The sequence below is a fragment of the Pelecanus crispus genome, chromosome 1 (genome assembly GCF_030463565.1).
Source record: "Pelecanus crispus isolate bPelCri1 chromosome 1, bPelCri1.pri, whole genome shotgun sequence".
In the NCBI taxonomy this organism is placed as follows: domain Eukaryota; kingdom Metazoa; phylum Chordata; class Aves; order Pelecaniformes; family Pelecanidae; genus Pelecanus; species Pelecanus crispus.
This window is the reverse complement of record NC_134643.1, coordinates 179,419,406-179,443,107: the sequence shown is the minus strand read 5'-3', so window position 1 is coordinate 179,443,107 and position 23,702 is coordinate 179,419,406. Positions and strand designations below refer to the sequence as shown.

General features: G+C 36.0%; 1 protein-coding gene across 9 annotated transcripts in view; it reads right to left on the bottom strand.

Moving 5' to 3' along the window:
• Positions 1-23,702, bottom strand: part of MYCBP2 (MYC binding protein 2) — a 211,490-nt gene that overhangs the window by 30,616 nt on the left and 157,172 nt on the right. For 7 of the 9 annotated variants that reach the window (XM_075720664.1, XM_075720671.1, XM_075720697.1 and 4 more), the window contains 8 exons: positions 21,381-21,542; positions 9,791-11,434; positions 8,307-8,476; positions 7,250-7,494; positions 5,008-5,175; positions 3,161-3,318; positions 2,531-2,730; positions 1,220-1,369 (listed from right to left, as the gene is read on the bottom strand). In XM_075720664.1, the coding sequence (XP_075576779.1) occupies positions 1,220-1,369; positions 2,531-2,730; positions 3,161-3,318; positions 5,008-5,175; positions 7,250-7,494; positions 8,307-8,476; positions 9,791-11,434; positions 21,381-21,542 (2,897 nt within the window). Of the gene's footprint in view, positions 1-1,219; positions 1,370-2,530; positions 2,731-3,160; positions 3,319-5,007; positions 5,176-7,249; positions 7,495-8,306; positions 8,477-9,790; positions 11,435-21,380; positions 21,567-23,702 lie in introns of all 9 variants that reach the window. The other 2 variants (XM_075720658.1, XM_075720685.1) reach the window with 2 other exon arrangements.

Here is a 23,702-nt window from a genome sequence, read left to right as displayed (position 1 = left end):
TCTTTCAGCCAGTATTATCCAAACTACAGCTAGAACAATATTTGTTTTTTCTTTTATATGGTAAAGGTTATTAGTTTGGAGGCTGACCGGCATATGGACCAGTGAGAAAACATTTCCCTCACTCTAGCAGTGCTTTTGATGTAGCAGTTAAAATTATTACAAGGCAGAAAATCGTTAGAGCCAAGCACAGAAACAACATTCAGAACATAATACACAGAGCTACTGCAAATCGGCTTTAATGTATACATACAAGAATACGGCACACTTGAAAATAAGTAGAATTATAAATCTGCATGTTGATACAGTAATGTGGAAAAGTTGATATCCCACAAAAAATAAAATAAAAATAAATAATATGCTTGTCCCACAAAATTTAGGACAAGACTACAGTTGCTTTGTAAACAACTGTAGCAATGTACCAGGGCTGCAATGCTGAAAAGACTTGTTTCAGAACTTTCCATTTCAAAGCTGGATTAGAGTTGAAGTGATAAAAATTACCCTGGCTTACTAGCAGCACCAGCATGATTTCTTGAGCTATTCATCGTGGACATGATAATGTTTTCAATCAGAGCTAAATCTAGAAGGACTGTATGAAGATACCTTTTGGAAGAGTGATATGTTAGACTATACCATTTTACATGCTACATTTTCAGAACTTACTATAGATTTTTCTTAACTCACTAAAATTAACTGTCTAGTGTATACATAATTATATATAATTTTTTAATATTAAAAGTTACTTAAATTAACTATAGATTTTCAGAATTAGCTATAGACTTTTCTTAAAGCACTGAAAGACAGCAGACTGAACAACAAAGCCTCTCTGGAAAATATTTTCTTTTTTCTCTCTTCTTTTTTTTGGGGGGGAAGGAAGAATAAAAAGCAAACAGCAATTTTTTTTGTTACTGGATTAGCAATATGCTTGTGCTTTTTTTTCTTCTTTCCCATGAATACTCACAAAAACAATGCATTAAAAGACTGCAGTTCATCATCACACAAAATTTGGCAATTTTAGAAGAAAAATTAATCTATGACTATCAAAAGAGTTCAAGAGTTAAGACTGAGAATTTTCATTCCATAATTAAGGTTCTGTTTCACAGGGAGAGGATTAAGGTGGTTTTTGTTTTGTTTTGTTTTTTAAAACATAATAAAAATATTTCTAAATTTACTACAAAATCAGCAGAGAGACTGTATTTACAAAAGGAATGCTGAACCTCACTTGTTCTGCATTTTCTTTATTTGATTTATTTTCTTCATCCTCCTCTTCTTCAGGCTCTACAGGTGCAGGAGTCAGGGAAGCCACAAAATGCCATAAAATATCATGAAGAGAAGTTGTTTGAATGACATTACAAAGAAGCCAGTTGAAAGCCTAAAGTAAAATACACACAAGGAGTTACCAATCGGTTAAGCAAACCTGGAGTAAAACCATTTCTTAAACCATTTTTCTAAGAAGGTGCACTGATGCTTTTGGACAGACAAGTAATAATGCAGAGGTCTTCAAGTAAGACACATTGCTCTGTAGCTAAAACAGTTTATTAAAATTACAACTATATTACAGGGGACATAGCAAAGTAATTCACAAACACCATACACAAAAATAACTTCTTTGAAAAAAGCTTTAAGGATGAAAAAGCAAAGTTCTTATGTATTTTCAGAGATTGTTACAGGATGATTTAATTTACAACTCTGTAGGCTAAGATTTAGTTTCCTTGTTTGGTCCCTGCCATTGACTGAATTAAAACAATTCAACCATTTAAAAAAAAAAGAAAAAAAAAATCAACATACTGGGGAAAAAAGTGGTTTTAAAAACCATAATGTTCTTATATTCTTTTAAAAGCTGCAATACTTCTGCATATTGATGTTTGGAAATTTGACAGGTGGTGCTTAACACTAGAGGTGTGTTTTTTACTTTATCTGAGAAAATCCACCTATATTTTCACAAGTTGCAAATACTTGAAAAATACCCATGCTGTATGCAAGTTCAACTTTGCTAAAGCTTGGCTGAAATAAAAAAAAAATGGCCTTAATGAGGATACTTCTTGCAGTTTTTATTGGAAGCAATTAATCTTTAATGGATCTTTTGGTCACCCATTCACTATCTACATAACAGGGGTAGCATTCACCCATCTTGGGAGGAAGTTGTGAAATATCTAGATATTACCAGCACCAAAACAATTCTAAAAGGAAGAATACTTTGAAAAAGTATTTGAAAAAGGAATGGCAAGTAAGACCAGGAAGATGCTGAGCAAATGAGGAGAAAACAGTATTTATATAATTGATTTTTGCAGCCTTAATATACTTTTCAGAGATTTTCTACACAACAGACAAACTACTGAAGGAGGTTTACAGGTGATACTTTTATATTCATAACTCAGAGTTAGTAACACAAGTGAACTTTTAGAATAAGTTTACTGCACAAAGTAATTTATTTTCTGTTTTTTAATCTATATAAAAATTCTTTAAAAAAATTCTGAGGCAGAATTTACAAATGTCTTATGTGAATCATAGAAGATCCATTAGTACATTATACCTCCATGGCAAAGACTCGGCAAGCAGATTTCCGTAAGGCTTGTTTCATTGCTATTTCAAGTCCTTCCAGATCATGATGCTGGATTACAAATGCCAATACTGGCCACTGGAAATTTCTCTCTCCTTTGGAAAGAGAGCTGTGGGCGGAGATTAACCGAGAAAGTTCAGGAGATGGATGTCTCAGGAGAGAGGACCCCACTTCTATTCAAAAGCATAAAAATACGCATACATTAGATTCTTTGTGCATTTTAATTTTATAGCCACAGTAAAAATAAAAAGCAATAGAGCAATTTTAGAATTGATATTTTTCTTCATTTTTTCTATGAGAAAAATGCATTAAAAAAAAGCAATATGGAAAAACTATGCTTCAACTGAGAAAGCAAATACCACTTTAACTTTTAAATCAAGCACAGAAGATGCACCACAAATTTCAGAACCGCAGTAATTTCTGAGCTGTTGAACTAATCCTGTGCGGATTAACAAACAGCTAATTTTTACTAATAAATAGAAAAAAAAAGCCATTACATGTAATTATAAAAATTGTATTTGTCTGCAGTTTCCAAGAACAACTGCAAATCCAATGCCATATCCTTGAATATTTTTTCACTGCCTCTGATGTCTGTGCTCTTACCTGCATCTCCACTGTTGACTCGTCTCCTGGGGATCGCCTTTACACGTGCTGGCAAAATTGAGTGCTGTTTGTCATATTCTGATGCAACAACTGAATAAGATCTTTGAAAGACTGTACGCTTCGCAAGATCTGTATCTGTTATTGGACTGGTTTCCAAACTACAAAGAAATCAGTGAAGTTATAGACCCATCAACAAATATATAGAGTATACTTGAATTACACATAAATAGTAAATAAAGACACATGCTTTTCATAATGACAATGTTACTACTGCATGGAAGTTTGTCTTATGTACCTAATAACTGTTTAAATGCTGGAAAAGAAGGAACACGTATTAGAATTACACGTGGTGAAGAAGCATGCAAGAACTTTATAAACAAATGTAATGATGTACATGGTAAGTTCCAAAAATTTAGGTATTTTTGAGAGAACACAAACATTCAGATCATGCCTGAATTGAAGTTTCAGACCAAATTTGCCCCGAGAATGCATGTGAAAACATCTATGGAGTGAATTTTTAATATGCAAGCCAACTGAAATTTAGAACTCTATGTGAAGTAAAAGTTTCTAACATCATTAGCCTTAAAGCCTAATTGCTACAGCTTCGCCTCTGACATGTTTTACTCCTTACCTTCAGTGGACTTCTTACAGTCTGCAGAAGAACTCCCAGCTTATGCTGTCCCTATAGGCCTCAGGAGACCATGGTGTCCAGTTTTAATAAAGGAATATACCAATACGATGCACTCTTAAGGAGTTTTGTTAGAAAAGTTCTATTTCTGAAAAGACTACATTGTAGATTGTAGTATTCCAATAAACTGTTTTTGCACTCAGTAAAAGATATAACAGATTAAAATAAAAACAGATTAAAAGCAAGTTTTCTCTTCATTACATCCTCATTATAATATGAGGAATCACTGTTTGACATCTGAAAACACCGAGCATCTAAGTTGATTCTGGACTATTATTAAGTAACAATAAGAGCCTTTTTTTCCCTGCCAAAACGAAAAATTCTGGAATTGCTTGGATTAGATCATAGTAAACCTAATGAGATAAGGAACTGGCTTAACCTGACAGAAACCGTCTAGCACTCTTGGTTCTAGATAGCATTAAGTTGTCATTTCTTCAGTGACATTTTAACTTCCCACAGAAAGAAGCAGCACCATTTGCTTTGAAAAATGTAAGGTAATGAAATTCCCTCCTGTTCAAACTTCCCTTCAGAATGAAATCCTGAAAGGAGGATAACAGCCACTTCCTTTCAAAAAGGCTGTTAATCTGCACTACAGTCAGTTGTGTTAAAGAATAGAAACACAGGGGAAAAAAATAGCTACATTTTCAAGGAGTTCACAACAGCTGTGGTCCTCAGACCATTGCTCTTTAGATCACTTCTGCAGTTCTGGATTCTGGAAAAATTGTATTTGTGTCCCCAGGGAAATAAGCAGGCCTGGAGTAAGAACTATGGATACATTTCCCTGAGGTATGCTAAGAAACCTTATCAATTTCTGAACAAACTTTTTTCATATTTAGGTTTTAAAACCAAGACCTTTCTAGACAGAAGCAACAGGTTTGCATTACAGTTAAAAGTTTCAAATCCAATTTGCAAACTTGCATTGCTAGTTGTTGAAAATATACCTGATATGCTATGATTCACTGAATATATTTTTCTAACTACAGCTTCATATGTTTTTGGCTTTTTTGCTGCCATTTTGGAGATTGATCTGGGCTGATCTGATATGTTAGCTACTTAACTACAGCAATGTTTTCCTTTTTTTTTTTTTTTTTTTTTAAAAATTGGTGTTATGCTAATGCTTTAGCATTTGTATGTAGTACCTAGAATTACAAGGAAGTACCTTGGAGGCATAGATTTCATGTTACTCTCTGGCTCTTCAAAGACATTAGGGCTTGCATCAGGAGTAACTGAGATGTACGGTGCAGGTACTGAAGTTGAGCGCAGGTACCTCATCTCATCCTGGAAGAGGTTGTCATCCTGGTACCCAACAAAGTTTTCATGATGATGCCTACATCAAATTAGATTTTTAAATTAGGATTAAGGATTACAAGTTCCTGAAAAACTCACACACACACAAGTCCTTTGCCAATACATTTAGCCAGCCAATGCTATTCATTTACTCCTCACCTAATGCATTTAAGCTGGTTATGACTTAAAAGTGTTAGTGGAAAATACAATGGCATTTTCAACCAACAGGGAATAGGGATCACCCTTTGCTATCTTTTAGTGTTTTCATTAGGTATTTCCATTTGTGGTGGTGCACCCCCCCCCCATTCCTCTTTCTCTTCAACAGCTTTATGATCTCAGGAATTCCAGGCCCCCGCTTTTGTGTAGCGAGTTAGTCAGTTAAGCACCCCTTAATTGTACTAGAAACTCCTACATGGCTGAAGCAGAGAGCAGCCCTGTCCTTATCAAAATCTTTGTATTATGGCTAACGAGGGGAGCAAGAATAAACAGCTACCCCGACAGCCTTGAAACAGTGGTATCATCATTGCTGGAAATCCAGCAACTACCGGCCCAAATTGCGGCTCGGATGGAAATTTACCGGTGATTAAAGTCAATCATCTCACATCTCTATAAACAAGTGAGGCCCTTTGAGCTCTCTTGGACTGCCATGGGCTGCACCAGCATCTCCCTCTGATCAAAACACCTCTCAGAGTCAGTGAAACTAGCAGACTCCGAAAGTCTGCTGCAACCAGAACTCCATTGCTGAAGATCAACAACAGAGCCTGGGCTGAAATTCTTCATTCCTTGAGGCTCTACTCTTGCCCGTTGAGAAATGCCAAGGCATTAGATGTCAGTATTTCACTAAACTCGAGGGGAATTTTTAACAGGTATACCATTTTCATATATGCATTCATATTTGTGAGCGTGCATGCATGAATCAATTTAAGTAGTCTGTAGATTTATGATTTAATTTCAAAGGGAGTCTTATACTGCTGTATTATTCTTATAGCATTACTCTCATAAGCCATTGACCAAGTCTGAGACTAAGAGTGGGGCCAGCCACACCTAGGCTCCTCTCTGAGAAGAAGTTTAGAAAGCAAGGGGGTCCATTCTGAACCTCGTGACTCAACAGGAGGGTTTCTGTATCCCCTACATACGATTTCTCCCTCTCTCCCCCCCCCCCCCCCGGTAACCCAATTTCCTTTATACACTTCTTCTATGTACTAGATATACGTATATATATTATCCTTATTCATATAAACCATTGACCAAGTCTGAGACTAAAATTAGACCTAGCCGCACCTCGGCTCCTCTCTGAGAAGTTTAGAAAGCAAGGGGGTCTATTCTAAACTTTGTGACTCAACAGGAGGGTCCTCCTTATTCCCTATATACGCAATCCCTTTATGAATCATTCCAACTCAGTGTGATTTAATTTTCCCTTATGTGCTTCCATGTAGTAATAGAGTGAACCTTGCCATCTTCGAATCTGTAACTAAGTCACTGTTTTGATCAATTTTGTCTAATCACTTTATTAATAATTCATGATTGAGTGCTATTAAAAATATTATAATCAAATTCTGCGATTTGCTACAAGTAAATTCTAACTGTTACTAGATCAAACTGTGTAAAGTCACTCATTCATAGTAAATTGACATAATCAGCAGGATTCGCAAACCTGCATTCATGACATATTTTAGGCCCAATTGTCTATCCATCATAAACATGAGATACTACAGTGAAATTTACTTAGAAATACCAAGCAAGCACAAGTCTTCTGGTTTCCTTCTTATTATTTTTAACTGTGAAGACAGAGAAGTAGCACATATGTCTGCTACTAATATACTAAGTTAAACTCTTCAGGAAATTCTAAATTCTTTGGACAGAAACTAAACTGTTGCTAAAAAATATTTAGCATCCAAAAGCTACTCAGGGTATATTTCACCCTTAGAGCAAATACAATCTAAGAAATTGAACAAGATCATGGAAATGGAAAAGAAAGAAGAACAAAGATCATAAAGAATTAGGAAAATATGTATTTTCCTATTAAGTTTTAGTTTAGTTTATACACACATTTTTATCCAACACTATAAATAGATGAGTATTAAAATCAATATTCATAAACTTCCTTTAATTACCTTGCTAAAGTCTGTAGATAGAGACATGGCATTTTAATGGGAAAGTCTTCAGAAATTCCTTCTTTGACACTAGGAAGTTGAGACTGGAATGCTTTTGCAGGGTGATAGCAGAGGATACTGGGCTCAGCAGCACTACTCAGCGACAGTAAGTACAGTGCATTGGCTTTAATCACTTGATGAGCTTCCATAGTTGGCAAGGCACGAGGAGTCTTAACTTGCATTGGTTTTCTCCTAGACTGTTTAATCTAAAGAAATTTAAAAAAAAGGTACATTTAAGTTATACTTCATCACAGGAAAAGCTGACAGTGTCACGTATACTAAAGTTGCTCGATTCTTCCTGTTATGTTTTCTATTACAAAATGGCACTTTATTATTTTTGTAACTTTGCAAACTTTTAATAAACAGCTGAAAGTTTTGGTAGTTGCCTCAGGATGAATTATGTGTGCAAAAAGTTTCAACAAATTTAAACAAAAATAAAGTTAAATTAGCATTGTTCTGCTTATCTTAAAAGCTCAACATATTCGTATACTTCAAGCAAGAATTTGAAATTGGTCATGGAAGACCAATATAAGACCACCACCTTTCATACTATTCCCATTAAAAATTGCTCTAGTTTACCCAGTGTTTGGCATCTGTATCCAACAATCTGGATGATTAAGATCATTAAAGAAACTAGAAACATACAAAGTTAAAACAATACTCCTATTTCAGTAAACAAACAAAACAGAATTCAAAATTAAATAAATAAATAGACACATACTTCTAAAAAATTAGGTACCACATCCTATGCTGCAGTTGTATTGGGATAGAAAATAAAATGACTTTACGAATTTGAAAACACGACCATCTGAAGGAAAGAAATCTGGTCCGAAGTTATCAGCAAAGTTTCTGTCTTATTATTTTAAACCTATCAATGACATAAGTGGATATTCTAAGACCTTCCAAAATTCTGAAAGTGCAAGGTTTTTTTAAACTGGCCCTACCTTATTTTCAAGTTGTGAACACAGTACTATTAAGCAGATAGAGCGCTAAACATATAAGAAACAGATGAAAATACCTTCTCTCTTGCTGCTGCTTGCTTTTCACGGAGATATTTTTCTCTGCATCGATCACAAACCAGATACCAAGTGCTTCCTCCAATACCACCATCGCCACAATTACCAGCCCATCCTCCACAAAAATGCCCAATGCTATTATAACCTTGGCCACCTGCGTAACGGCCACAACCTACATCAGGGAAAAAGATGAAAAAAGTTATTTCAAAAGAAGGGCTGTTACTATATTATTTATTACTGTAAAAGAGGGATGGAGAGGGGGAAGACACTTGTCTTTTCCTGGCCTAATTTTCTCCTTTTCTGTATCTCTGAACTGATTAAAAAACAAGGTGCATGTCCATGTGTCCCAGCAGTATCCAAAGAATCCAAGTGCACTGTAGTTTTCAAGTTTTTATTATGAACTTGTCCAACGCATCAACAGCTCCCTATTCAGACAGCTAAGTCATGGTAAGGTCAGTATTATGTGTTAGCCAACATTATCTATAATTTAACGAACAAAAAACCTACCCCGTCTAACAAAGCTTAAAAGGGAATGAAGTGCATCCTTTTGCTGATTACTGTTTCTCAGAAGGATTCAGGGCATTGATAACTGATGAATAAAGCAGCTCCTTAACTTTGCTTTAACTTCGCATACAGTACTAAAATGAGTGCATACAACATCAGCCTGAACTTCACTAACTAGCAAAGTAATTAGTTATGGTTACAAGCTAGAAAACACAGAAATCATTTTCTCTCTAACAAGGCTACTTATTACTAGCTATACTGTAGCTAATACCTTCTATTAGTGATCCCTTTTCTAAAGAAAACACAACTTATGTATCTTTTGAACTTAGTCGACTAGCTAAGATAATGCCTAGCTACTGCTGATTTAACTCATTTTCCTAAAATTAAACAAACTCCTGAAAAAATTCAGGGACCCATATAAAGAGACAAAATAGCAGACTTGGGTTGTGTTTTACAATACAAGTTGTCTAGAGACTCGAACTGGAATTTTTTTTTTTTTTAAGGATACATTTGAAACCAAAAAAATTAGTCACTGATACCCAGTGCTGATACAGCAGATAAATAAAAGTTCTCTACCATTCACAGTGGAATAGTAATAGAAAACTTTGGGCAACATAGAAGCTCTAATTAACCAATCTCATAGTTTTAATTTTATTTCCAATTTTCTCAGCAGTTTCAAGTTCTAAAGTGCAACAAATGGCATGTTTCTGAAGAGCTACTGTAAGTCAGCTCAGTTTTGGCCTTGTTTCAAACAACTTTCTTCAGCGTCTTTGAAAGCTCAGATCCATAACTACTTAAATCTACTTACACAAGCTTGTAAATATTTTGTAAGTAAGTTTTAATTTAGCTTATATGGTGAACTGCATTAAATGGTTCAACAAGACAGCCTGACATATTTTTGTAACAGTAACTAATACCAAAATGCGTGTGCGCAATATATTTTACAGATGGACACAGGAATTTAAAAAATATGTAATCTTACCTGGATGAGCTTGTCTCATGTGGTAAGTCACTGGATATGGATGGGATTCCCCACACAACTCACAGATGGTGTCTTTTTCAGGTCCTCCCACGGCAAGCTGAGCCATCTCACCAAAAAGATTCCCCCTTGGCCTAGTCTCAACCTTTTCTTTTTTCTTTTTCTCTTTTTTGGTTTTCTTGTTATCTTTGTCACTTTCCTTCTTCTTTAACACTGCACAAGAACCAGGACTTGGAAAAATCATGTTTTGGGAAGCTGCTTTAATAGTTGCTAAAGAAATATCTTCCCAGAAAGCTACCAAGTGCTGCAGTGTTAACGGAAGAGGAGACTTGGATTTCATCGTGTGATGACTGGATGTTTCAAAGGAGGTAGTTTCAGTTTTTCCATCCTCACACTTTTCATGCAGAGGTGGTTCTTTTAACATTGAGAGGACTTTGTTTTTATTGATGCTACCCATTTTAGATATATCTGGTCCATGAGGTGAGATGTTGAACATGTTAAGAGCAGATGATATTTCCAATGAATGTCTATTTTTCAACTTGGTTTCTTTTTCCTCTGCAGGTTGTTGAGTAAGACTGCTTCGTATTGGTGCATGCTCTTTGGACAGTTCTGGATTAAACTTCAAAAAAGATGAACAAGCCATAGCATCATGAACTATTCCTTCATGCCAAAGAAATGCAGCAAACACAGCTCTAGCACATTCTGCAACGGAAGGTGACATCGCTTGCTTGGCAGGCTCTACAGGTTTGGAGCCATCTCCTTTGAAAAGAAAGCTGGATTTTTCCTTTTTGGGTCTTGTGTGCCTACCAGCACATTTACGGCTCACTTTTGGAGATGCTCTCATGTCTTGCTCATCTTTCAGTGGTGCTTTTCCTATGCTGAAATGAACTTTATTAGAACCATCGTCCAGACTTCTGAATTCTGTGTTGTCTTCACAGGTGCTATCTGTAATGCTGTTAGTCTTTAAAGTACTTGAAGTACATACTTCAACAACCTCACTGTGAAGATTTTCTTGTACGACATGAGGGGAAGGAGCTCTATTTTCAGTTTCTGTAACAGGTTTTCCATCTTTTGCAATAATTTTGGGTTTGGGTGAAGTGGATCTCCCCCTTAAGGGTTCTGTTAGTGGTACTTTCTTTTTGCGAAGGGTGTCTGGATCTAATGTGTAAGAATCCGATTTGGAGCGTTCTCGAGGAGGATCAAGCTTTGTTTTTACAGGGGATGAAGCTTTCTGAGGTAGAGTTTTGTCATGGGGTGATGAGGATCGTGGAGAACTAGCACCAGATCTAACAGCTGTAAGTGTCTTTGTCTTTGGAGAAGACGACCGGGTTCCTGGCCCTGGAGATTCAGCTCTCAGACCGGTAGTTGTTCTTCCATCGGTTTTTAGTGTTTGCAAAGTGTTATGATTTGGAGACAAAGACCTGCTGTGAGAGTCTGACCGCAATTTTGCGGCATCTGATTTCAGCATAAGAGACTCACTGGCAGATAAGCCTTCTGTATTCCTGGGTTTCTTCTGGTCAGCAGCAGCTCTATTCATTCGCACATCAAGCTTGGGTGACCTGCAGTCAGCTCTATGTTTTGATGACATGTCTGATTTTCCTGCTGGAGAAATCGGTCTAGCAGCTCCTGTGAAATTCATTCGGTCACCTGTTTAGTATATTTTATAATTAAATTATTAGGTTTTGACAGTGATATCTCTAGTAATACAAAATAAGGATTAAAGATCTGAACACAAGATAAAATTCAAATACTGCTTCTGTTCACATCAAAATGAAAGGAAATACCAAGGGAATTTTTTTCCCCTAGAATACTTTCAATACATTCTTCTCCCAAAGATACATACAAACAAGTGTTGGGAAATATTTACAGAGGAAGCATTACTATGGAGGTATCAAAAGGCTCAGTTCACTATTTCCACAAAACACTAGTAAAAGAAGCACAATTTACATCCTTAGGTAAAATGCCAGGAGTTAACTAAGTTTACCACAGCTGCAACAGAAACCAAGGATTATTTATTAACTCTATGTGTGTCAGCCTGACTGCAATGAGACTTGCAGAAAGATCAAATGTATTACCAGACTTATTTTCTTTAATGCTCAAAAGTCAGAATATGTAAGAAGTAAATACAGCTATAAGGCAAATTGGGTAAGAGGCTTACAAACATGCTTAAAATCATTCACATTTATAATCTGAGGTATCCACCTTTTTAAGACCACAAACTATCAATGTTCTGCTACCAGAACACAACCTACCAAAAAAAAACCCCCAAACCAAAAAACCCCATACCAGAAAACAAAACACCTCTTTCAACCACTAAGCTAAACCATCAACTCTGGTAAATGATGTCCTTTTATTTTGATGCAGTAATTTATTATTCCTATGCACATTGACTTCATACATGTATTAATCCACAGGACTATGAAAACGATGGGCAGCACTATACATACATGCAAAATAAGTATATGCAAATAAGTATATTAAGCAATCTGCTTCTAATAATTCTGTGAACACAGTCTCTCTTGAAGAACTGTACTTTGAAGATTAAGACATGCAATGTTGAAGTTGCTGGCAAGCAATGCAGCAATCGTGAATTAAATATAACTGTCTCTCCACAAAGCACTGCACTGCAAAGTCTTGAATGCATAGGTAAGTCGTTCTGATTTGAATGGGTTTTCATTAGTTAAACATGAAGAAGTTTCTCTTTTAAGGCGTGTAGCGTCAGGCCACAGTACTTGGGATTATTTACTTTTCTAGACACTAAAAGGTTATTTCCACTGGTCTGGGTAATTTTTTGGGGAAACAACTATTTGTCAAAAAAATAAAGTTTCAATTAAGCAGAGAATATTTGCACATTTGGACCTTGACTTCTAATGGGAACAGAGAGGACAGGCAGTCATCTTTTATCCAGTACCTTCAGCATTTACTTAGAAGGTGGTAAATCTGTGTTTACTTCCTTCTGCATTATAGGATCTGAACCAAGTTCTTCCAGTTCCCAACCATGAAGCCTTATCCTTGTGCAAGAAAATATATAGAAGCATGGAGTGATCTCATTTTTTTTCTACTGTTACCTCTCACAATAAAAAAACAAACGTATTTTTTGGAGCAAAGTCTAGCGACCCAGATGTTTCCTCAGGTTACAGAAGAATTCTTATTTTGCTACCTCCATATTTAAGGAGCTTATAATAAAACAAACAGCAACAGGAAAAAGTGAAGGATACCTATATTAGAATATTTAACAAGCTTGAAGGTTAGGGTACTCTCCTGGCTTCCCAGGACATGGTAGGAGTTCATACTTCTCCAGGCAAAGAAGAAATATCTTGTCTATATTCAGGAACAATATGCCAAATGTAAACAATATAATATAATGAGAAGATCTCAAACATCATCGTAATAAATTCTGAGAGTCCCGTCTGTCTTTATTCTTTTTTCGTATGAGTTCTATAATTTTTTTGGGGGTGGGGGGAGTGGGGATGGGTAGGGCTGGGGGCGGGGAGTGGGAAGAGGAAGGGAAGAAATAGCATGGTACCTTATGGCTTATAATATGATTGTTCTTGCTGAAAGAAAAAAAAAAAGTTTCTTAAATATCAGTCCAAGCATTTTGTTCATGCCAGCTCAGTTATTCATGAGTTCTACTGATGAGCTGTTTTGAGATGTCTACTTTGTGATATATGAATTCAACAGTGTAAATTATTATTATTTTATACACACTTTTCCCAGAAACAAACAAATAAAAAGATGAATTTAAGGTTTGGCAGATGAGAAAATACTCTAGATAGAACCTTTGACAGAATTCCTCATAAAGGAAAAAATAGTGAAAAGACAACAATAGTCGTCTTAGAGGACATAAAACACCATAAACCATTCAGCAATGTATCAAATTCAAAGTACATGCATGACTAGTGAATATCAAGCAAGAAAACATTCTAGAACAAAACTGGTTATGAAAGGCATAGCTTAACAGCAGCTTTCAGCAATAAAAAATATTTTATGTTTTTAAAAACAAAGGTTTGGATTTGCACATATACAGGTAAATAATCCTAATTAGCATTCTATGCTATCAGCACAAATAAAAAGTCCCCAAAACAAAAACCTGCATAATCATGTAGTAAACTGCTTTATCTGCAAACAAACAAAAACCACCATATATGTTTTCCCTTTTCTTCTTCCATATTTCCATTGCCTACTGTTTTCAAAAACAGGTGTTACTACATTAGATTGTCACCTTTCTGTTTACAAAGCAGTAAGAGATAGCTAGATCACATATCATGAGGTTGCTGCAACTCAGGAAGGCAACACGGAATAGTTATATCAAACGAGCTCCCAACAAATACCAAACTTGAATGTTTACTTTTGAAACAGCATTTGATTAAGCGAATGAAATGAAAATGAATGGAAGGAGGAAAAAAACCATTTTGAATGTAAAATCTGAATAACCTTGCTATGTTGGCATGCATACCCACCCTTCAGTTTGTGAGAGAGAGATGAAATAGCAGAGGCAGGCCCAGCTACATCACTAGTTTTGTAAATACGCTCACGAGAAGCAAGGCAGCAGGATGGAGTTTCTACAGTGGAAAACAGTTGCACAGAAGCAGCACAGATTCAATGGAAAAAGCAGTAAAGATAAAACCAAGCATTTAACATGATATGCATCTCCTTTGTTAAGTATCCTGAATTCATTGTTTAGACTCCTACCTTAGTTTTAAATGAGAAACAGTTACTTCAAGATGTGTTCCCTGATCTAAATTTTAAAAGAATAAAAGACCTTCTGGGATTTCAGTATTAGTTTCTAGGATCTAAAAAATGTAATCTGTGAAGACTAGCCAATAAGATGGTTTATTATAAAAACAGTATCTAGTTTTCAACTGAACTCTGGTTTTAAATATGATTTTTAATCTGTAAATTCAGAGATTAATTATTCAAAATGGCAATATGGCCTTCTAGATGACCAATTCTCACATTCTTTTCAGAAAATTAGAGAACACCTAGATGTTAGTGTTGGAATGTCTCACTAATCACTGGAAAGAATGAAGAAAAATATTTTAAACCCATCAAAACTATCTGTTTTCAAATCTGAATGCACCTCAACAATGTAATATTTTGAAAAACTTGATGTATGTAATGTGAACTTTAGTTTCTCAATACCATCAACAGATATAACTAGCAGTAGAAGAGTTTCTATCAGACAGTACAGACATGAAAACAAATCTGAATCAAACCTTAAAAATACGTCTGCCTTTAGAAAAAAAAGTTAAATTCTGATATAATCCAAGATAATTTCATTATGGAGTCTACTGACACCAAATGAAATTTGGAGTCAGGTAACAGTAGGGACTTTTAGTTTCTAGTCTATCATTTTACTTTCCTACAACGTTGTTTGTAATTCTAACTCCAATTCGTATTCCTTCCTTTAGAAAAAATAAGTATAATTCTTGTGGCATTAATACTTTTAAAGAGATTGTGTATGTTAGAAGATACTCTGTTTTTAGAGAGACCCTTTTGTACAAATGGAAGATGATGAGTCTATTGAAAATAAGTGATTTAAATTCCTGCACTGCTTAAGACATCTTTTTGTCTGGTACTACATTTACTAACTTGTACGCATAAATATATTAAGAACCCTATCTTAAACAATGAGAAGGAGTCTGTAGACTCTACAATGAAAAGGTGTTCACACATGCTTGAAGTAAGAATTTCATTCTTTAAAACAAGAAAATAATCTCTATTTTCTCAGTCCAGTTTTAGCATAAATTTAAGAACAGTATTACCTACTTGGATGCCTACAAATGCTTTGGAGAGATCCAATACTAACTATATTACTTATGAGTAGCAGGATGTCATTCCACCAATTTTTAAAGGCAAAATGCAGAAAAACACATTAGGAACACAAAGTAGCAGTGGAGGAACAATTCTGTAAATACAAGCCTAAAAATGTCAATTTGATATATGAGCATTCCAGTCTAGAAATAAATAAATGAATGTCTTTACTAAACCCAAGTTCATTTATGCACATTTTCACTTCATTCTATGTCTGAGAATACTTACATTTTATAATGTTGTAATCTAGCTTATGTTGAACACTGTCCTGTTTCTCAATCATTTAAAGAGGACTGTGGGTTGAAGAGAGGGAGCTTCCCATACAATCTCCTTGCTGCCTTGGCAAACAATGTATGTCTATCCAGGATAAGTTGTCAGTCACAGGGACCAGCTTTTTGGTCAGGATTCCTGCTTTTTTAATCATCCTCCAAAGATTAGAAAGACTTCAAAGACAGGCAAGCAAGCTCTGCCTCACATCACACTTGAATGTGAAAGCTTATCTCCAGTCACAATCTTTCCTTCAAAGTGGAAATAGCTCTAGCTTGAAAAGCTATGCAATACGGAGACATAAGAGGCAGTTCAAGTTCTGTAATAGCCATGCCTACTTCCTCTGAGGAGACAGTGGTAAGCCAGTCCAGGAGGCATGACATACCACCAACTAGTCCACATTGGTCTTTTTTAAACTCTAAACCAGACTGGCAAAATGTCTCTGGAGAGTGGAGATAAGTTAAAGTTTCTTCCAAAATGCCACTGCTTTTCTGCATGATGATGAAGGAAAGCACTAACCTGCTTTTGCCCTTTTGCCTAAGCAATGGATGCCTCTTCAAAAAGAATGCATTCCTCTTTCGCTCGCTGTTACTGACATGGAAGCTACAATATGGCTGTTAGCTGAATTTCCTCAAGCACTGCAATCAATGTATCATTTTTCATATCCTGAAAATGCCAAATGCCATAGTGACAGTTGGACAAGGACTCTTTTTTTTTTTTTTTTTTTTGTAAGTAAAAGGATATACTGAAGTCAACAAATGTTTGAATATTAAATATTAAAAAGGGAGAAAAGTATTAGATACTGTTACAGTACGGGAGTAAGTGAATGAAAGCAAAAGCTGAAATGCAGTATCATTAGAAAAACAGTAGCAATGTTCATTACCCAAAGGTAGGGTTTGGAGCACTAACACTTGAGCCACTTAGGTTTATTAATTGAAAGAAGGATTCCTGTGCTAGAAGGGTAGATGAAAATGATTCTATAATTTTGTAATTTGTAACTACAATTTTTGAAGATGTGATAAGCTTTCTTTCTAAAATTTATGCTCTTCCTCCAAATATTAACATACCAGTCCACCAGGGATGGTTTTGGATTGACCTGGACAAATGTATGCTTCATACATATCTTTGATTATCAGATCTGTAAAGCCTAAGGTATTAAACTGTTTAACTTATTAGCTCAAGTTTCAGGAATGATGCTTTGGCAATACGCAGCATCTGAACAAACAGTTAAACCAATACTCTCTGGCTGCTTCACATGACAATTAAGTCATTTCAGCATGATATGGAAGAGATCAGTGTGCTTGGTTAAAAGTATTCTCTCCCTTTATTTTACCGAAACACTACCGAGAAGGGTTATGTGCTCTGTATGTATGCTGGTCTTTTGTGCCCCCCCGCCAGTTTAGGAAATGCAGATACAAGCACCACAGGCAAAGCCAGTGGTTCTAAATGCTCTGTAACTAGCACCTAGAAAGGAAAGGAACAAAATGGAAAAGGAGGCGGTGGCACATTACTAAAGGGACAAGGAACTCCTGACATGAATGGCAGGGGCTGATCATACACTGTAGGACCATGTGCTGGATTGCAGCTCCGCAGCATGGATTGGCAAGGAAGCAGCCCGACAAGACACTGCGAGCGTACTGAACAGCAGCTCAGCACTGCAGCTTCTGCCTGGACCGAGGTGCGTCAGGAAGCAGTAGCTGTGCTGTGCAGCTGCTCAGTGAGCTGCCAGGACTGCAGTGGAAGAGGGAGAATGTGACAAATGAGGCTAACAAGGGGGGTCCAAAGCCTCTTCAGCCTACAAATCTCTTCTTCATTTGCAATAGCAACTCAGATGTGAGGAAACGTGGCAGAAAGGTCTCATGTTGGTGACTGCAAGGTCTCAAACTTCCCTCCCCAAGTTCAGAGTTCAACAGCCAGTTGTGAAATTTTGATAACCAATGCAGGACAGCATAGCAAGATCCTGCCTCCCTGACTTGTCTAAGGAGTTTTATGACCCAGCACACGTTACTGAAGGTTGAGAAACAAGATCTTCCTTGACCCTCTAGGTTTCCACGCTTCACCTATACTCAGAATCCAAGCAGAAATGTGAGTCTTCTGTGCTCTTCACAACAAGTAATTCTTCACAAGTTCAGCAACAACTTAATCAAGCAACCAGTAATAATCTTGCAGCTATGGGACGTTGCAGTCCAGAGCAAATCTGTTACTGATGATCACAAAAAAAAAAAAGCATACTCAGGCTGGAGTAATTACAAGACTGTTTTGTTGAAATAATCAAGGAAGAAACATATATAAACTTGTGTCCTTCCTGGAATCTTAGCAAGTATTTTTTTTCCAAGTCAATACAGCTGTTCCTGAACTCCAGGTAGGTTATGCCATCTCTTCTAGCTTTTTTGGACTTTTAGCTGCATAGAAGACTGACAAGGAACTAAAATACATGACAAGAGCATCTTAATTTTGTCTGTCCCCATGAAAAAGAAAACAATCTCTCAGCTTTTTTCCCTTGTGTGACCATGTGTGAAAATTAGCAAAGGAATTAAGTAGGACAGAACAATCAGCCCTTCACAGAGTTCTAGCAAGTAACACAAAACCCAGTTCCCACTTCTTTTTTATAATATCCCTCCTGTAACAAATTTTTTGACAAAATACGCAGGACTTGTTAGTTTACCTACCTATGATGTGAAAAGAGTAAGAGACGCTTCTCATTTTTTCAAGCATTGTATCTGAGGAAGCGGCTGTCCAAAACTGTACTATTTCCACAAACCCCCGCCCCTAGACACTGTATCAGAAGATAAAAGGTTGTGACAAGCCCTTTCCCTCTTCTCCAAATGTATTTGGAAACCAAACCAAACCCCAAGCACAGAAACCATTCCTCAGAAAGAACAGCTAGCTACAAACGCTTCTAAAGATAAACTACAATCTGTCACTTGGCACAGAGTACGTTTTATAATCAGACCAAATTTTTTCTTCATATTATAAAAACCTAAGTTAAGGAAATAATTATAGAGGACATTCAGCATGATCCTAACTTTCCTCAGAATCATGCTTCCAAATAAAATTTCTCCCCAGGAGGACAGATATCTGAGGAATAACAGAAAATGTAAGTGGTAGACTAAACTATTTCAGCAGGCTTTCAATCAAACCCAGTATTTAGTGCATAACCTCTGCAGCCACAGAAATCTAGGCTGGCACAACTTCTTTCAACTGTGAGACTATGGTTAGTCCCTTAAATATAGCAGTTATTGACTATAAACATTTGTTTTAATTTTTAGATCTAACTTTACCGCAGGAAGCACTTAAGGACAGAGCACATAATTTGAAACTAAAACTAAGCATGTCTAGGGCAAAAATCCATGTGACTTGATATGGAGCCTTGGGATATGTTGTTTAATGGATTTAACTTTTAACTATGTTTGCTAACAGGAGGCTATACAGTGCTTTGGAAATAATGAATGAAAATTGCACACTTAAGAGCTTCTGTTACAGTTCTATTACAGCTGCATCAGTGTTGAACACAGATTAACAACCACACAGCAGAATTTGACTCTAAATAGAACTTTTCTGTCTAAATATTTTTATTGCATATATGCCTTGCTATTCTAGTTAATCTTACTTTGCAAATTAATCCATTACTTTCTAATATGTAAAGTTTCAAAAAAACACAGTAGTAGCAGAATAACTGCTTAAAATAAAATGTTTGATCTAGAGAGTCTTATTTAAGTTTCAAGTATCTCTGATAATTTCCTTGACTATTAAATGAACAAGTACATGAAAATAGTCTTACAGGCCTCCCTGACAATATTCTGAATTTGGATGAACTTGTAAACGGATTAACAAATTTGCAAAAGACTAAGGAAGTTCGAACAGGAAATTTTCCCCCATATAATTCTTAAGTTTTGACAGTGAAAACAAAAAAGTTAGTATTTCTCTCCTTTATGCATAATTTACATTATTTGCATCAAATCTTAAATTAGATAATAAACTGTTTGGAAGAAAGTCCTTGTATCAAATCACAGTTAGTGCAACAATATACCAGTTCTGGTTGATGATTTTTGCCCTGCTGGAAGGGCAAATAATCCTATCCGTTGAGATCTTATACTAAGATCCCAAATCGGACACAAACGTGAAAATTTTTTCCAGTTTCATTATTACTTTATTTGGTATACTACCAGTGCTCCCCCTATATGACAGAAAAGGCTTCCTTTTGAATCAGGGATCCTTATTAAAACATGAACCATGGATGTAGCTTACTGAATACAGTTTATCTACATCTGTTGGACAGGCAAATCTATTGAGCAAGATCTCGTTTAGCAGCCAATAAAGATGTTGACAGCTTTGCTTTTCATATAATACAGATCTAAATGCTAAAGGACGAATCATCTGAAGTTTGAAATAAGACAATCAGGGTTATTTTTGATGCGGAGTTGAATAAGAAACTCTGACTTACTACTCTGAACAAGAGAAGAAAACTAAAAGTGATGGGAAAGAATATACAATTCACAAATTCTCAATGATGGTGCGCCGTTGTCGCTGGCAATCAGCTGTTTTATCTGAGCAGGTTTTGGAATATTCTGCTTTCAGGACATTTATTTAAGTCCAGCATAAGTACAGAAGATCACTGTCAGAATATTTCTGATAGTCTTTATAAAAGTGAATTCGAGATTTTAATTTAGTTCTCACACGAAGCATGTCACTGTCACTTTAATAAGCTGAGCTGGATAGATCCAGGACTGCACAGACAGAGACTAAACTGACTGACAGGGTCTCACAAGAAGGAACTGAGGCACTTCCGAAGGACAGTTTATGGCAGACAGGAGAAGACTAGTATTCCTGTGACCCATGCTATACCTGTTCTATATATAAGGAAGAATTTCCTGCAATATCTGCTATTCACCATGAATGCTGGGCTTTTATTTTTCATCAATCAAAAACTAAACAGTTTCCTGTCCTCCCATCAGTAATCAGGTTAACTGCTATTCACCTCTAGGTGCAAACTTTCATGTCCATGCCAATCCTATAAGCACCCAACAGAAGACAATCAAACTCCTTCTTATGAGTAGTGCCAAGTTGTTCCTACTGTCCCAGCTACATCCCTAAAGTTATGAGTGATGACAAAAAAAAGGAATTTAGGAGGCAAGAAAATTTAATAACTATGAATTTACTGGAGTCCATTTTTGATGTTAAAAGAATTATCAACATTTTGTACCATATAAAATATTTACCTTAATTATAAACCCAGAGTTGCATACAGTATTGGAAATGCACTTTCATGACTTATCTACACTGCAGAACACATACAAAAGCAAAATATGGTCAATACAGAAATTAAAGTTGAACAAGTATACTTCTTTAGGAGCATTACCTCACATGCTTCTGAATCATGAAAAACTTAACAAAACCAAACCAAACCAGAAAGGTGCACTGAGGGATGATTAGTAGCTGGTAAGCAACTGAGAAGAGCAATGTCAAAGCTGCAGAAATGGACTGATGAGGCAGGTAAGGCTGACAAACTTACTCTGAAGCTGTGGCTGAGGCTGCTGGAAGGAAAGGGGCTGTCCGAACACAAATGGACTGTGGACTAGGGAAGAGGGAGGTTTTGCAGCTTGATCAAAGATGGAAGGAGCTGGGAGATTTGGCCGTGACTGAATGGAATTCAGTATGGCACTCAGTTGGTCACCTGTAGTGGGCAAAACAGTCAAAACTACAACCTGTTACTTGTCATTCTCCAGAAAGGCAGAGTAAAATGGTGCTCAATTAAAGTTTAAATGATGATAATAGAGAAAGCTCATAAATCTTATTTAGCCACATACAACTCTGGTTGTGGCTAAACATAAAAATCTCACTCCATGCATGGCAATAAAATTACTGAAAAGTACAAGAAGGGTTTTTAAGAATCATGGATATTTTACTGCAATTATTTAAAACATTTCAAAATAGAGATTTATAGTCGCATTGCTAAAAAAATGAAGAGCAGCCAAATTAAAAACAGAAATCCCTAGCATTTACAATAATAAACACATGCAACAGAACATGCAGAAAAGGATTAGAAAAACACAAGACAAGGGAAAGATAACATGTAATTAGGCTTTGGCAAGTGTATTTCTGTGCCAAGGCTTTGGTAAATATTTGCCCATTTTTGCAAATATCTCTTTAAAGTATTCTGTCATGCTGTTTTTTCAAGATCACATTGAAGACAATTTAAAAAAAAAAAAAGTACCACTTAGGAAATGGAACTGATTTTCTGAAGAACTACATACATTTGTTGTGAGGCAAATGAAGGCCTTCAAAGACCTAGCTTGTTAAAATTTGAGTTTCAATTTCTGAATGCCAATTCTCAAAAAAAAAAAAAAAAAATCTATGTGAGCATTAGAAATACATGAAGCCTACAGTAAGAAGGCAGAGTTTATCACATCATGTAATAATCTGAAGTATACTTAGTAATATGAGCTAGGAGACACCAAGAGTTTGAAAGCATCTCAGCTTTGAACCATCACCAACCAAATCCTAATAGCATCACTTTATTCTGCAACTTCATATAATTTTCACAGCATTATAGAAATCCAAGTAAAAATATTAGCAGCTAATACAGAATTTACAACTCACTGAATTTACAACATTTTTGGGTGATTATCAATTGTCTTTTCATGAGAGAAAGACCAGTGGGTGTATGGAACCCTGTATTAACGAGGAACTCCAAAATTAAATTTTGTACTTATCTTCTTGATATTATGGTTACAAAATTGAGAGAACAAAAATACCAGAAATAGCTGGAACGCCTTTTTAAATAATCAACTATAGGTATCAATAAATCAATTTTATTCCACTGTTTTGGAAGTAGTATACCTAAAAAATACTGGAATCAGTACTTGGGCAGCAATCTTTCCTATCTTAATATTCCAGAAGTGATTGACAGATGTGACAAAGCACTATTATTCTTAAATACGACAGGCCTATTTCCTAAAATGAATAATTATTTTAAAGAGAAGAACATCTGAGAAGAGGTTGAAAGTCATCTGCCCACAGTAATTAAATATGGAGGGGGGTAGGGCCATTCATGAGGAATATTAAGGACTTCCCTGCAATGTAGAAGGCTGGAATAGAGAAGACATAGCTAAATCAAACAGACTGACTGTGGGAGTTATGTCTTCTGCCTTGCAGGAAATACTGTAAACACAGACTTATTACATGGGGATCTTTACATTTGACCAGCAGTCTGAAACACTCATAGATGGTGACTGAATTTTCATTGAAACTAGTGCATCCCTACAGAAGTTCTTTTGACAAACAAGTACCTCCAAAAGAACCGCTTCATTCAGAAATTCCCCTAACAGATTGTGCTTGTGCATTCAGTTTTTTATTTTCCACAAACTCAAAGCTCCTTAGACCTGAGAATCCAAGAAGACTGTATATAAAGTAATGATAGAGCTAAAGAATTCTATTTTTGGGAAAGTAATATCATTATTCTTTCAATATAGCTGCCAACAACTCTCCACTCTTGGGCAATTCAGAAGGAATTACAGTACACAGAATGAATAAAGTCATCTAGCTGAGTTGCTCACTCACACTAAACATCACAGCTTGAGGGTATGTCAAGAGAATAATGCACACAGAATGATGTGGAATTCAATGCCAGGAGTAGCTTCCAAACTTTCTGTAACTGTAATATCCCAAAGAAACACCTTCGAAACTGTTTAAGATAGGATATAGTAAAAAGAACCACAATGTCTTCAGAAACTAGGATGCCTGTTAATACAGCATATTGATCTCCAAGATTCTGGACGACACAGGAAAAAGATTCTTTTCCTAATATGCTTCTATAGAAAAAGAACAGATAATA